This window comes from Triticum urartu, chromosome 5A (genome assembly GCF_056163025.1).
Source record: "Triticum urartu cultivar PI428250 chromosome 5A, HENAU_Tu73, whole genome shotgun sequence".
In the NCBI taxonomy this organism is placed as follows: domain Eukaryota; kingdom Viridiplantae; phylum Streptophyta; class Magnoliopsida; order Poales; family Poaceae; genus Triticum; species Triticum urartu.
This window is the reverse complement of record NC_141877.1, coordinates 80,352,351-80,368,614: the sequence shown is the minus strand read 5'-3', so window position 1 is coordinate 80,368,614 and position 16,264 is coordinate 80,352,351. Positions and strand designations below refer to the sequence as shown.

The 16,264-nt window shown below is 44.5% G+C and overlaps 1 protein-coding gene across 2 annotated transcripts; it reads left to right on the top strand.

Annotated features, from left to right (window-relative positions):
- The first annotated feature begins 10,294 nt into the window (after positions 1-10,294).
- Positions 10,295-14,860, top strand: LOC125507958 (protein FAR1-RELATED SEQUENCE 5). 2 transcript variants are annotated; one of them, XM_048672503.2, is made up of 5 exons: positions 10,295-10,562; positions 10,717-10,851; positions 11,628-11,690; positions 11,996-12,058; positions 12,157-14,860. In XM_048672503.2, exons 1-5 carry the CDS (start codon positions 10,530-10,532, stop codon positions 14,266-14,268), a joined length of 2,406 nt encoding a protein of 801 aa, XP_048528460.2. In that variant the 5' UTR covers positions 10,295-10,529; the 3' UTR covers positions 14,269-14,860. The 2 variants fall into 2 exon arrangements, with proteins under 2 accessions (XP_048528460.2, XP_048528459.2); XM_048672502.2 differs by having other exon boundaries at positions 11,610-11,690.
- The last annotated feature ends 1,404 nt before the right edge of the window (positions 14,861-16,264 follow it).

Here is a 16,264-nt window from a genome sequence, read left to right as displayed (position 1 = left end):
TATCTTAGGGTTCAGGGTGGGGGCGGGGGGCCTAGAGGGCTGGCCGGGGCGGCGGTGGCGAGTTGTTTCAGGGCGGCGAGGCGGTGCTGGGGCCGACGGTTCGGCCGGTGGTGGCTGGCGGCTCAGGGGGGTGCAGGTTGAAGATGAACCGCAGGCCCTCCCTAAACTACATGTCAAGTGCCTCTCTGCTACCATTGCATTCAGTTTCTACAGTAGCATTCAGATTCCACAGTAAATTTCAGTTTCGATAGTTAAGTTCAGAGTCAACAGTTTTTACCTCATATGTTGTAGTCAGGTGGTTTTTGGTGATGTTAATTTTACATCCATTTTACATCATCTATTGGAGATGCTATTAGAATCCCACTTGAGATTGACGATGTCTGTCTTGTGTGCTGCTTCAGCCTTGACGTCTTACGGCTCACCGGAGCTGCTCCAACGACAGAACGATCCGTCACAACAGAGCAGTGCCCTGGACGCCGTCTACAGATTCCTCAGATCTTCCTCCACACCTCCGACAGCCACCTCTGCCTCAACTGCTTCAGCGACCAACCCAATGATGCTGAGGTCGACACGGCTACGGCAAAGAGGTTGTACACTTGTTGCATCACTTATTACTATACATTCATGTCGATCCATTAGGGCTATTTTGGTTCAACGGAAAAACATCGATCCACTGGTTATTACCATCACTCTAAATTTCTGCATGCTCTCCTTACATAATCTCACCATATATTTTTCGTATGCATGTCAGATATTGTACACGGTCATGATGAACATGTAGAGAAAAAGAGAAGAGTTTTGCGCGGCAATGCAATGTCATGCATACATCATTCCATGGTGGGTTCAATGGCAAACCCTCCCCACCCCTCTCTAGATTGTAATCCAGAGGAAGATATCACTTCTAACGCGGATTCGGACGCCGCTGACCACTCCTATTTACCCCCCAAGGTGTTTGCTCTACCTTGGCATGATGATGTTAGTCATATCATGCATATGTTGCCTTGCAGTGCCTACTTTTAACATCATATATGTCATCTGCTTAGTTTAGACATGTTCTGTAATGCCACCTATTTAGTTTCTATATCATATATGGGAATTATGCAGTCTCATGTCTTTTAGCCAGCCATAATATATGTGAAATGTGCAATGCCATCATGTTTAACCAGGCATCATATATTTGAATGATATCTTGCCCATCCTTTTCGTCATTACGTTTCCATTTGTCGATAATGTTTGTACATTAAACTACTCTTCCTGTGAATCAGCCATTTGGGTGGGAGATGGAAAATCTGGAGCGAAAACAAGGCCTTCAGAGCAGATAGTGCTACCTGTCGAAGTAGATCTCTTGTTGGGTCCCGATAGCTCCTCAGAGATGGATTCAGAGACAGATGAGCAGTCCTATTCCCCCACTGAGGTGTATGCTCTAACTTGGCACGGTTATACTGCTCATATCATGCATACGGTGTCTTGCATTGCATAGTTTAGACATCATATACACAATATTCAACACCATGTTCTTAGTTCAGACATCATATCGAATGCCCTCTGTTTAGCATATAAATCACATATGTGAATTAAATGATGCGATCCTGATTACTTAGATAACATGTAGGTGAATTATGTCATGCGATCCTGTTTAGTTATTCATCATATCTTTGAATTATGTTATGCTATGCTATCCAGTTTAGATAGACATCATATATGTGAAATTATGTCATGCTATCCGTTTTAGTTAAACAATATACATGTCAACTATTTCATGCCCTCTTTTTTCCACACTATCTATTGCATCTGTCTCTCATACAATGTCTGTACATTCAACTATGTTTCCTGTTTATCAGCCATTTGAATTGGAGCGGGTGATGCCAGTATCTAGCGGACTAAAAACACGGTCTTCAAATAAAACAGTGCTACCTCTTGGTGGAGATAGCACCCCAGTTGTACATGCACAAGAACCAGCCCTACCACACATAACCCAAACTCTCGCAGATTGTACCCCTACTACGATGGACAGAGAACCAGCTTCACCCAATCTAACCCCAACCCCAGCCGATAGTAACCCAGTTCTTGTTGACACAGCACCATCTCCACCACAGAGCTCCCAAACAAGAGCAGTTAGTAAGGCAGCTCCAGTGCCCATAGGGCCAATACTATCACGGCGAACCCCAACTCCACCAGTTAGTATGCCTATTCCTGTGGAGGAAGCACAACGAGCTAGTCGTAGTTTAGCATCTATCGCATTTGATGTTGTTAAATCGTATGTGCGTATCTTCCCATCTTGGAAATATTATACTGAAGATGAAGGAAAACGCCAGTTGCAGGTGTTTGTCCAGGAGTTATGTGTAAGTAATGTTATTCATGGCAATTACTTTGCTTCGTCCCATACATCCTACCTCCATGATGGTTATAATACAGCAAATTTTCCCATTTTTCTCTATAGAGAAGGACCGATTTGGAAACTCAGGATGAGGTAACCTATGCTAATACCTCTGCTATCTTCAAGAATGCTTGGTGGCAGTATCGGAATTACCTAAAGAAAACGTACTTCACCGACAAAGAAACTCATCAAATTCCCTTACGTTCTCCTGAGACACATTTACTGGACGATGACTGGGAACGCCTTGTTCTGTACTGGTCCCGAACCAAGAATGTGGTAAGGTCTATGAGCTCATTTTCTATTTTTAAGTATTATATTCTTGCGTCTTACTGTACTCTGTTCATGTAGAACAAGTGCCTAAACCTGAAGAACAACTGTTCTAATTTAAGATTCCATTGCTACCATAGGACATAGATATATGTTTGTTTGATGCTTTTATTATGTACTAGTACTTGGCAATAGAAGACTTGGTAGTTTAATCATGTCCACCTTACTAATGAACTGGTTCACCAAAATGAGTTTCATATACTAGTACATGCTAAACTTGTTATGTGTCTGCTTGTTTCTTCTTTTAGAATGCTGACAGAATATTGGGGAAGAGTGCCTTATTAAGCAACGGTAAACGAAGTAATGCAGATAAGGTTCAGGATAGTGACACATCCTGTCTTGGTTTAGTGTTGGAGTTACTGGCCACTACAGCTTGCACAAGCTATTCAAACTCACTATCTGAATCAGTTTGGTTTCTTGAGTCTCAACTACAAGCTGAAAGACATCGATCAGTTGTGCTGCGACAAGAAGCGGAAGGACTGGGGAAGTCCCTGGAGCATTCAGATGCATACTTTCTGGTGCAACAGCAAGTGTTGGAGGATTTTAGCGCCAAACAGGACAAAGCTAATCAGCTTGCTAAGCTTATTGCCAGCATGGTGGATACCCAGGATAACGTTTCTTGAGCTCTTCCGAAGTTGTTTCAGTTATTCTCTTGTTTTGCTGCCGCGTTTATTTGCACTGGTGGCCAATTTTGAAGGCCAGTGTATATGATATGCTGCTTTGTTCCCTATATTTGCACTGGTGGCGAACTTTGATGCCCAGTGGATGTAATATGTGTAATAGCCGTGATAGCCTAGCGTTAGTTGCTTGCTTATTTATTTCCTTATTGTCTTGTTTATTTTTTTGCTTGTAGTCATTGCAGTTCTTTTTCCGCGGTTAACTAGTGGCTGCAATAACCTATTTTTTAAAACTAGGCCACAATAACCATGGGCTAATATTTACTATAGTGACACAGGGCCTCCTACAGGCCGTAGAAACAGTGGGCCTTCTACGGGCCGTAGAAACAGTAGGCCTTCTAAGGGCCGTAGAAACAATGGGCCTTCTACGGGCTGTATCATCAATGGGCCTTATACGGGCCGTATGATCGATTAGCCAAACATGGGCCAATAACAGGCCGCATTATGGTCGTAAATGGGCTAGAGTTGGAATCGTCCGTTCATGGGCCGACCGTAACGGGCCATCGTTAATAGGTCGTATTTGATGACGCTATGAAAACGGCCCAACGTATTAACGGACCACAAACGGGCCGACTGTAACCATGGGTTGAATTTGGCCCACAAGCAGAAAATGACAGTAACGGGCCGTAAGTAAATGAATGCTGGAAATGAGCCCAAGAATAAATGGGCTCTGAGAAGGCCGAAAGATAACATGGGCTGGAAACGGCCCAACGGAATAATGGGCCATTAATGGGTATAAAGTGATACATTGTTCATCACGGGCCAGTTTCACCACGGGTCGTTAATGGGTGTAAAGTGATACACTGTTCATTACGGGCCAGTTTCACCACGGGCCGTTAATAGGCCAAGAGTTACATAGGGCCTCATATGGGCCGAAAGATGCCATGGGCCATACATGGGCCAGAAGTGAAAACGGGCTGGAATCATATTGGATGGCCCAGATGACGCTACTGGGCCTAATTAGGATAGGGCGTAACGGGCCTTGGGTTAGCGGGCTGTAAATGGGCTATATGCGAACAGGCCGTTAACAGGCTTTCCATGGGCCGGGCCGCCACCTTTTGACCAAGTCAAACGGGCCGGCCTTTTCACAGGAATGGGCCTCTATTGGGCCGTGCCACGTGTCGACGTATCATAGGCGCCTTCCGTCCAACGAGTGGTTGACATTTGTCCCAACGATGAGCCGACACGTGTTTCCTCCAGCCAATGATGATTTTACACGTGGAAAATCCCCATTGGTCGGGGCTGTTAACGGGTTATCAGATCCAAAACCCGACCCGGTAGCTTAACGGCGTTACATTACGGTGGATGCCACGTGTCGGTCACCCTTGACGAAAGCACTTCTGTGACGCGCGATTTATTGTCATGGAAGTGGACACTTCCGTGATGATAATTTTGGTAATGTCATGGAACACTTCTACGACAGCACAGGTATGACTATCTTGATTCTGTCATAAATTTGTCATGGATGTACATGCATGACAAAAAAGCAACCTACTGTGACAAACACGTATCATCACGGAAGTGTATTTTTTGTAGTGCTAAGAAGGAAACCTATGAGCTGTCTGCCTTTCTGGACATCCTTCGTCGTGTCTTCCGAGAGACTCTCTTCCCTCGCATCGGGAATCTGGATATGGTCCACTCCTATCTCATGGACATGCTTCTATTCTGCCATCATGAGAAGGAAGCAAACACTGGAGAGTGCCTAGACATTTCTCATGTTATGTGGTCTGAATTTCTCTCTGCCGTTTCTAAGCGCAAGTGCCCAATCTATGGTCCATTCATCATGCGGCTCATTGAGAAGGCCTGGGCACGTGTCTATCCCAAGGAGATGTTGGAAACTGGAGAATTGGTTTCTCATGAGATCAAGCGTATGAGGAAGAAGGACAATTGGGGCACCCCAGCGCCTAAACCAGGGGGTCCATCTACTGCTGCTGACATGGAGACCGAGGGTGGGGCTGCGGCCGATGATCACAATGAGGACTTTGGGCCTTCTAGTGCAGAACCCTCTTGGGCAAAGAAGCTTAAATGCAAGATGAAGAAGCTCTTCTACATGGAGTCTCATGGTCAGTACATGACTCATGTGGCTGAGAAGCAGGCCAGGGGGCATCACAAGAAGCTCATGCGTCAGCTGGGTGCGACCATTGCCAGCGGTTCTGAGGGCCAGATCACTGAAGAGGAGGAATGGATTCAGCAGCACTGTCCGTGGACCGATTCAGACACCGAGCAGTTTCCGACTGAGGATGGCAGTGCGGATGACCCTGCTAGGATGTGATGAGGTTTCTATCACCTGGGGACGTAGCTTCGCTATTTGCCCTTTTGGTGTCTCGCTGCCAAAGGGGGGGAGAGTTTAGGGATTTGTGTTGTTGCCGTGTTGCGAGTGTGTCTTTGTGGTTTGTGGTGTCTTGTGTTTTCTTGTCGTTTTGCTTGGTTTGCTTTGGTGCCAGTGAGTCCTAAGTTCTAGACATATGGTGTGAGACATATGCTACCCTATCTTTACCTTATTATCTATGTCTATTCAGTACTGTAGTATCTTATGAGATGCATGCTTATCCTATTTTATTCCCTGCTCTCATGTATCCCGTGCTTAGAACTTTTGGACTATAAAATATAGGGGGAGTGTTGATCCGAATGTGTGTGCCTTGCATTCCAAAGGCACTACTAACTAGGTGCACACATTCAGGGGGGAGCCCGTCTATATTTTGTAGTTCTAAGTATCCTTACTTTTATATTTTTTCCCTGTGCAAATCCCTGGTTGTCATCAATCCACCAAAAAGGGGGAGATTGTTAAGGCATATCTCTCTCGATGTAGTTTTGGTGATTGATGACAACATATTTGCGGACTAACCTTGTGCTTTGAGCATTTCGGAGATTCATCCTTTGGCTCGAGACGATTTCTTTCCCCTCGGAGTGTTTTTCAAGACGGTGTAGCTCTTTCGTTTCTTGTTGGTGGATTAGTTTCGTAGGAGTCACCGTACCATCAAGAGGGGCTCCGCTTTGGTATGGCTAGGGTGGAATCATCACATACACTTTCGTTTCACACCCTCTAGGCCTTCCCGCGTCGTTGGAGGTCTTATTCCCTGCTGTTTGGGCAGTCTTTAGCCCCAGCGGTAGTACCGCGGTGCCCAACGGTAGTACCGCTTGTGTGTCCTCGGCGGCAGTACCGCTGCGGTACCGGGCCACTACCGCCTTGACTCAAGGGGGCACTTCTCGTGTCGGGTTGAGCGGCACTTGCAGCGGTAGTAGGTGCAGTAGTACCGCTCAAGAGCGGTAGTACCGCCCTGCAACCACGACAGTACCGCGCTGGGCCAGTCCCTCCTCTATCTTCAAGCCCTCTCTAGCTAGGCGGTAGTACCGTAAGGGGGAGCGGTAGTACCGCTGCCCACTGCGGTAGTACCGCCCTCTGCGGGGCTGTTTAGTGGGGTAACGGTTGGATTGTTCCCCCTACTATAAAAGGGGGTTCCCTTCTTCGTTGACCTACCTCTTCCCCCAAAAAGCTCCATTATTGCTCCAAGCTCCATTTTTGCCCGATCTCTCTCTCTCTCTCTCTCTCTAGCCAACCAAACTTGTTGATTTGCTCGGGAGTAGTTGAGAAGGCCCCGATCTACACTTCCACCAAGAGATATTTGATTCCCCCACTAATCCCTAGCGGATCTTGTTACTCTTGGGTGTTTGAGCACCCTAGACGGTTGAGGTCACCACGGAGCCATAGTCCATTGTGGTGAAGCTTCGTGGTGTTGTTGGAAGCCTCCGATTGAGTTGTGGAGTTCGCCCCAACCTTGTTTGTAAAGGTCCGGTCGCCGCCTCCAAGGGCACCAATAGTGGAATCACGGCATCTCGCATTGTGTGAGGGCGTGAGGAGAATACGGTGACCCTAGTGGCTTCTTGGGGAGCATTGTGCCTCCACACTGCTCTAACAGAGACGTACTTCCCCTCAAAAGGAAGGAATTTCGATAACACATCCTCATCTTCACCGGGACCACTCTTGGTTATCTCTTACCTTTACTTGTGCAAGCTTATTAGTGTTACTTCTCTTGCTTGCATGTATGTTCGTTGTTGTTGCATCATATAGGTTGCTCACCTAGTTGCACATCTAGACAACCTACTTTGATGCAAAGTTTAATTTGGTAAAGAAAAGTTAAAAAATTGTTAGTTACCTATTCACCCCCTCTAGTCAACCATATCGATCCTTTCAGTGGTGCTATCCGAGCTTGAGGCCGATAGGGGGGGTCAAGGCCGATCCGTAGATCGGATCAGGAGAAAGCTCCAGAGCAGGCACTAGGGGGCCCATAGGGGTACCGGGCGAGGCCGCGAATCCGGCAAAGACCAGATCGCCTCAGGCGTCCGCGATGTACTCCAAGCTACCGAATCTAATCCGCTGCTCGGGTGCGAAATTGTTGATTTGGTCTAGATGACCAGTTGGGTTAGCGTGCAGCACGATGCTGCCAAACGCGAAAAGTTGCCCGTTGACAAAGATGTCCCCGGAACTGACGCCATCTCCAATGATCAGGCGGGCCATCGATCCTTCGGTGACCCAACAACGGAACTCTCAAAGGAAACACCAATGTCATTGTCAAAAACGGCGAATCTCGGGTAGGGGGTCCCGAGCTGTGGATCTAGGATCAACGGGGAACAAGGGACGAAGAACACAGTGTTTACCTAGGTTCAGGCCCTCTCGAAGAGGTAAAACCCTACGTCCTGCTTGATTGTATTTCATGTGTATGATATGGTTACAGAGTCGGTCTACCTCGAGATCAGGCGAGCTAAACCCTAGGTTGATGGGGTGATGGATGTTGCTCTAGCCATAAAGACTAAAACCCTTCGGTTTATATAGGCACCGATAGGGTTAGGGTTACATGCGATCAATTACAATGAAGGAAAGATCATGCTAAATCTTGAGTTGAAGGGCACTCCACAACTCCAAAGATCTTTTATCCATCCATGGATCCGTACTCTAGCTGGGCTTCATAGCAGCCCCCTCAGTCCGGCCCATAAGCAATGGGCCAGCAACCCGATGACCCCTTAATCCATGACTCCCTCAGCGGCCCCGTGTGTTGCCACTCAATTGGACATGTATTCACCAATCGGCAGCCCCCGCGCGTCGCCACTTGGTTGGACACGTCTTCACCACTCGACCGCCACACGCATCGCCACTTGGTTGCACACGTCTTCACCACTCGTCTGCCCCGCGCGTCCCCACCTGGTTGGACACGTCTTCACCACTCGGCCGCCCCGCTCGTCGCCAAGGATAGGTTTGCAAGATAATAAAGAACGTGAAAAATAAAAGTTAGGTGTTGTTTTAATAAAAGTTCAATTAAGTTAGTATAGCGAGTTTGAAAAAGTGGTGGTAGGATTTGCGGAATTGTCCCTAAGCAATTGGCTAAGTTACTAGACCGATAGAAAGTTTTTATGTGTGAGAGGCCACTGCTAGCATATCATCCCTTACTTGGAATTCTATGCACTATGATTGGAACTATTAGCAAGCATCCTCAATTACCAAACTTCATTAAGGTAAAACCCAACCATAGCATTAAGATATACTGATACTGGTCCCCCTTCAATCCCGTATGAATCAATTCCTATGGTAGGAAGATGATTCTGTCACTCTTGCCCTCCAATGCATAGTCCTACCAACATACAACTAACCCTATTGTGTGATCCACACGCGCGCTCGTATGATAGGCACCAAATGACAACAACACAACCACAAGCAAATTAAACCAATCATAGCAATTCACCAATCACCCATAGGACAACAAAATCTACTCAAGCATCATAGGACCACAACACATCATTGAAGAATAATATGAAGCAAATGGACCTGTTTATCTGGCGAACGTTTGTCGAGGAGAAATTGCTAGCGAACACCCGGTTGCCATGCCATAATAACTAAAATTGCCATGCAATTTTGAGGGACTTTCCATGTATGTAATGGAAAATTGCCATTAGGGGGGATGCCAGCGACATAGTGTAATGTTTTTTTAAACTTGCATACATTTCCCTTCGAGTGAATGTTCCTCAGTTAGATATACCGACAATTTATATGAACCCATCAAAAAGGGGGGAGATAATATACCGGCCTCCAAACCGCCGCCGCCGGTCCCTGTCTCCTCCGTCCGCCGCTACGGCAACCGGAGGAGGTGGGGACCCTGGTGCTTTGACTTAGGTCTATAGTTAGGATTGGCCTAGTGCTTCCTTGGGGCGTTGTTTCCATGGAGGAGGTGGCGCCGCGTCGGAATAATTTGCCTCTACTCTTCCTCCATCACGTCGTCGTTGCAACTGGTAGCGTTGGGGGACAGGTGGCCTGGTAGTCTCGCCAATCTGGGGATCCTGCGAGGTTCGTGTCTGGTGGTCGATTGACGGCGCGGGTGGCGGTCGTGTCGGCTGCTGTAGTTGTGTTTACTGTCTTGCATTTGGGTGCATGGATGACGACGGGCGGCGACGTTCCTCTTCTTCGAATACATCGGATGAAGTTGACGACGTCGAGATCTGGTGACCACGGGGAAGATTCCCGCCTACGTGCCATAAAGACTTGGTCTCGTTGCTTGTTGCGACCCGCTTCATCAGCTCAAAAAGCATCTTTGTATGCGGTTGTGCTGTCTTAGATCTTGGTATGGCGGCTGTTCTCATCTTTTTCCGGCATTGCCATGGTGACGGTGGAGGACGTTTGTGGACTATGTTTCGGCAAGGCACGAGTTTCTGCAGGGGTGGAATGGTAGTTTTACCTCTTGTGAAATTTTTTATGCAGAGTTGTTTGACAAGCATTTATGTCGCGTATAATGACCATATGTTTAATCTGTGTGAACAGATTGTCTAATCTAATGAAATAAGTATATATGGTTGCTTAAAAAAAACGAAAAATCTGCGTCTCGAGAGTTAAACGGCGGACGTCCACCTCATAGCACAAGGGCCAAAGGAGAAACACAACGCAGGGCATGAGATCCCTCGTCCATCTCGGTCCTCTATCCAGCAGGCGGCCGCCGCACATCTATCCTCCGCCCTCTTCCCCATCTCGCCGCAGCAAGGGTAGTCTTCCTCTCCCTGTTCGGACCCAACCCCTCCTCTCCTCGCTCCACAAGCCAACCCCCCCTCCCTCCTCTCGTGTTGGGGAATCGGATCTAGCCTAGCCCCCCTCGGCGGCGCGGCGGCGGATGCCGCCGAGCCCTGGTGCTGATACCCAGAAGGTGTGCCCTAAAACCCTACAATTAATATATATTCTCCCTGTAATAACATGTTCGTAGCTTTGATCCATGGCCCAGACCACAATTCGTATACAGTCTGCTACTGATGTTATATGATGTATTCGTAGATGAAACTGACTTGATGGGATTGTTACAGTTTGTGATGGGAGACATGGTTACGGAATTGGACGAGGCACAAGTAAGAAATGCAGAGAACTCCACGGAACAGAGGAAGGCATACAATGTAGTAGACCATGAAGTTTCCCCTGCAACAGAATTACCTAGTGGAAAGGTATCACTTGAACATATATCCGTTTGGTGTTTGGGTGCATTCGTCAGTTCAAACTACCACTGGCTGACCCGTGCGACAGCTAGTTCTTAGGATGTTAAGTGCAATGGTTATTTGTTTCGTAGACAATTTGTTGAGTTAAGGGCTTGTTGGGCTGCAGGAATTTAAATGCATTTGGTACATATCTTAAGTAAATAGTTCAGTAGGATGTGTATTGGTATTAAGTGCTGACATGGGTTTTCTTATCATAGCTGGCAATGCTCATATCTCATAGCGATGCACATGAAGTGACTTTATACTCTTGCAGCACTGTGGCCCTAGTGTCCAGTAGGCTATCCAGTAGGCACCAAGTATTCAGTTTGTATGTGCATACATGCATCTGGGTGGTTTGTGCCTGTATGCGGGTACCATATGTGCCCAATGATTTGGACAGAAATAGAGCTATGCTTGCTTGTGCTGCAGCTAAATTAAACAACAAAAAACTATGTTTGTAGAGGAGATTACCAACGGACTTTGCAGATAATAAGTAACCACTGAATGTGTGTCTGTCAACGTAATAATTATATGTCCCTCCGTGGCTGTTATGCATATTATGTTGTTTGAATGGAAAAAGGAATTTGTGCTAAGAATTATATGCCTATCAGTCTTTGTGTTGTTTGACTGGAAGACAAAATTCTGACCGAGAATGATTAGTATTGTGTAGATTAATATATGTCACTTTTCTATTTCATGAGTCATCCTACCATGCTGCATTTAAACAGATTAAATACCTAACACAGGAACCTGTTGGCAACCAATCAATGACAGAAGGAAGACTGCAACCGGCCGGTGATAATTACCAGGTATGCAGACAAAAATAGCATAATTACGACCTTTCCGGCTGTTATGCATTCCATTTTGTTTGAGTTGGAGAAATTGAACTGTTAGTCCATCAGTTTCTGTGCTGTTTGACTGGAAGTAATGATTCTGACCTAGAGCGATTAATATATGGCACTTTTCTATTTGTCTATTAGTCTTTGTATTGTTCGACTGGAAGACAAAATTCTGACCGAGAATTATTATTATAGTGTAGATTATTATATGGCACTTTTCTATTTCGTGAGTCATCCCATCCTTCAGCATATAAACAAATTAATACCTAACACAGGAACCTGTTGGCAAACAATCAATGACAGAAGGAACACTACAACCAGCTGGTGATAATGATCAGGTAAACAAACCGAGCAAAGCATAATCATGTCACCCAAGTTAGATACCTGAATATGGCATTTCACAGTAGCTTAACATAAGTTATTCATTGTCATGCAGGACCCATCTTCAGATAGTATTGAAAAGAATACAGAAGGACTACTGGCAGATGGACAGGATCAACAAACCAACTCAGTTTACCATCCACTGCAGCAAGCCGAAGAAGAAAACCAGTTACATGATATTGTGGAAAGCAACGAAATGCTAAGGAACAATAGCAGCAGTGAAACTGATTCAGACAGCAGCTCAGGGAGTGACTCAGATAGTGAAGTCGGAAAATACTTCTATCCTCAAATTGAACAATTGGAGATGGCAAAACAACCAGAGCCTGGAATGAGATTCCAAACCCTTGAAGATGCGCACAGGTTCTATAATACATATGCTCTCCTAACAGGTTTTGAGGCAAAGCGCGGTACAAATTACATGAGGAAGAAGTTTCACCTCATATGCAACAGGAGTGGTAAATCGAGGGCAACTCCGGACCTGCAGAGGAAGCGGAAGAGAAAATCTATAGAGAAGACAAATTGCCAAGCAAAGGTAATAGTGAAACTCACTAAAGGCCAATGGGAGTTCACAACAGTTCGTAATGAGCATAACCATCCGCTATGTCCAAGTGCTTCCCTCACAAAATTCTACTTGAGCCACAAACACATATCAACCGAAGAAAGGTCATTTCTGAAAGTTCTGCAACGAACTAGGATACCTCCAAATAAAGTTATGAAGATTTTTAGGAGAATGAGAGGCAGCTTTGGAAGCATACCATTCAAGAAAAAAGATGGGACCAATTTACTATGTATAGAACAACATAGAAAAGAGAACTCAGATGTTGGAAGAATGTTGATGTACTTCAAAGAAAAGGAGCTTCAGGATCCAAGTTTTCAATGCATGAAGCAAACAGATGAAGACAACATAGTTCGGAGTGTTTTCTGGACTGATGCGAGGTCAAGGATGGATTATGAGATTTTTGGAGATTTCCTGTTGTTTGATACTACCTATACCACAGATAGGCATAACATGCTATTTGCTCCTATTATTGGAATAAATAACCATGGGAGAACCCTCTTGTTAGGATGTGCCTTGTTACATGATGAGAGCGCTGAAACATACAAATGGATGTTCGAAACACTTTTGCATGTGATGGAAGACAAAATGCCAGTATCAATTATAACAAACCAGGATGAAGCTATGGCAAAAGCAATTGGAGAGGTCATGCCACAAGTAAGGCATCGGTTGTGCAAATGGGATGTACTGGAAAAAGCACAGCAAAATATTTCAGCCTTCATAGCAGAAAGTGGCAACATAAAAGCAGGCCTGAATAGCTTGATTGACAACTCACTGACAGAAAAAGAATTTGAAGAAGGGTGGGATGCACTCATTGAGAGATACGGTGCAAGTGAAAACGAGTACCTACAACTCTTGTGGCAAAGAAGGAAAAACTGGGTGCCTGTTTATTTCAGAGAAGATTTCTATCCATTTGTCCAATCACATGGATGTGACGAAGGGATGAACTTGTTATTCAATGACTATGTGCTTTCTATTGACAGAATAGAGAAGTTCATTGAAAGATATGAGGAGATACATAAGAATATAACTAAAACAGATGAAGAAGATAGACTGCAAACAGGAACTGTACCTTCATGCTTTTCATTGCAGCCAATAGAAAAGCATGCAGCTGATATTTACACAAGGCAAATATTTCTGAAAGTACAGAGAGAACTTCTCCACTCTACCGCTTTCAATGTGCAGGAGGTCCAAAGAGGGGCTGTGTACCGACTAAACAAGGTTTTCAGCTATGAGAATCCAGAGTTTGATCGAAATAACTTTGAAGTGCAGGTTGAATCTGGCACCAATGCATTCAAATGCCAGTGCGCAAAGTTTACCAGGGATGGAATACTGTGCTGCCACATATTCAGACTTTTCACACAGTTTGGAATCAATCAAATACCAGAGCAGTACATAGTGCCCAGATGGACTGAAAAATTCAGAGAAGAGAAGGAGAAACAGTACAAGAAAAAATGCTCAGCGCAGATGGACACTACAATGAGATACACAAATTTTATGACTAAAATGGCTGACCTCGGCAAAACAATATGCAGCGATGGCGCAAAATACGACGCATTCATGCTTGAAGTCGACAAGATTCAGGTGAACTTCGCAACAGCACAAAAATAATCCTGAAAATTATTATACTTGTGTTGTGGACAAGGGGGCAGGCAACAGAAGCATCTGCGTCACTGCAGGGTTACTGTTATGCAAGTCATTTTGTTGAACTAACTGACTACCTCTACTGGATACTAGACTTGCGCTGCTACGGTGTTTGGAATTTGCTGGTTTTCATAGGTTTGAGTGAGCCCGGTGTTGAACACCAGTGTCTTTGGTGCGGGAATCAGGATGTCCAGCAGCAGGTTTCTGTAGAGAATTAGGAGGATGCTCATGTCCAGGATGATAGAATAGTTAGGATGTTTATTTTAGCTAATTAAGAATTCAAGATAATGATAAGAGTCCAAGAGAACTAGATAGTGTCTATGCAATCTCAAAATGCCAGAGATTAGAGCTGGTGAGTTTATCTGCCCCAGGAGTTCATGTGGTTAATACAGTTTGTGTTGAATGCGCAATACCGTTGGCCTACTGCTGCCATGACTGAGATTATGTCTGATCCAGCATTTTGCTCGTCTCTGAAAGCTTGTACCGTTAAATCTGATAGCTTTTGGTTTTTCAGTGAAAGACCAAGTTGGATCAGTTGAGAGTTGGATTTCATCTAGTATTTCAAAGCGTGTTTTGTGTTTAAAAGTTGCAACACAACTGAAATAATATAAGGAAAATCTACGCTACGCACACATGTACAATTGCTCTGCCATGTTGGGCATCCCAATGGGATTTGCTACGATCTCCGCTTAAGTCTGTAAATATAGTAGACTTTTGGGACATGGAGCATATGCTCCTGAGCTTAAATGCACCTTGGCAAACAGTAAAATCAGAAAATATTTAAAAATTAAAAATCTAAATTGTTTTGGTGCTAAACTCTGACACATGTTTTGTATGCTTGAATTTTTTAGCACAAAATGACATTCGTGGAAGTCATGGCAAAAAAAAAACGATTCTCTAAAAATTCTAGTTTTGAAAACATTTTGGAGTATTGATTTTGCTATTTTGCCATGACTTACAAGGAATGTCATTTCGTGCTGAAATTTTACAACGTGAATAGGACTTTCCAAGCATACAAAACCTTTTGAACTTTTTAAACTATTTTTTTGAATTTTTTTTGACAGTAAACTATTTTTTTTATTTTGCTATTCATCAAGGTGCATTTGAGCTCGGGATCAGAATATGACTTTTGAGAGTTTTGGCCCCTGTAGGTTAGTGGGCTGCTTAGTGTGTGTGGCTAGGCCCGTGTGACAGTGAGACCAGATGGCTTTATATATTTCCCTGAAAAAAGAGATGGCTTTATATATTCCTGGCTACGTACGTGGTGTGAGGCAAGTTCTGATGAACTATCCCCGAAAACTTCCTGTGATCTTTGACATTGCTATGATCCAATCCTCCGCCTGACGAGAGATGTTGCTAAGGGCTTCTTTGGTTCATAGGATAGGAAAATCATATGAATAAGAAAGTCATAGAAAATGAGATGACATGTATCTCAAATTCTATGCATAGGAATAGAAAAGGCTATGGCCTCCTTTGGTTCATAGGATAGGAATTTTATAGGAATAGAAAAATCACAGGAAGTGAGATGGCATGTATCTCAATTCTTATAGAGAAAGAGATGTCATTTGATGCATAGGATAAGAATTTTTCTATTGAGTCTAGGCTAATGTTTATTTTCGGGTGTGTCTAGGGCACATCTAGATGTGCTCTAGTTATTGCACATCTAAGTGAGTGAATCAAGTATAAAGAGAAAAAGAAAAAAGAAAAAGAAAAATATCCACACGAATCTCAACGCAAGATCAATGACATAGGACTTAGATGTGCAATACTTATGGCACATCTAGATGTGCTTTAGCAAAACTGCTATGAAATATGGGGGATAGGAAGAATTCCTTCGTAGGAATAGGATTTCATTCCTACAAACCAAAGAGCTCTAAAAGAATTTTTTCCTATAGAAATCCTGTCCTATATAAATCCTACAAAATTCCTCCAAACCAAAGGATCCTATCCTAAGGCCTCCTTT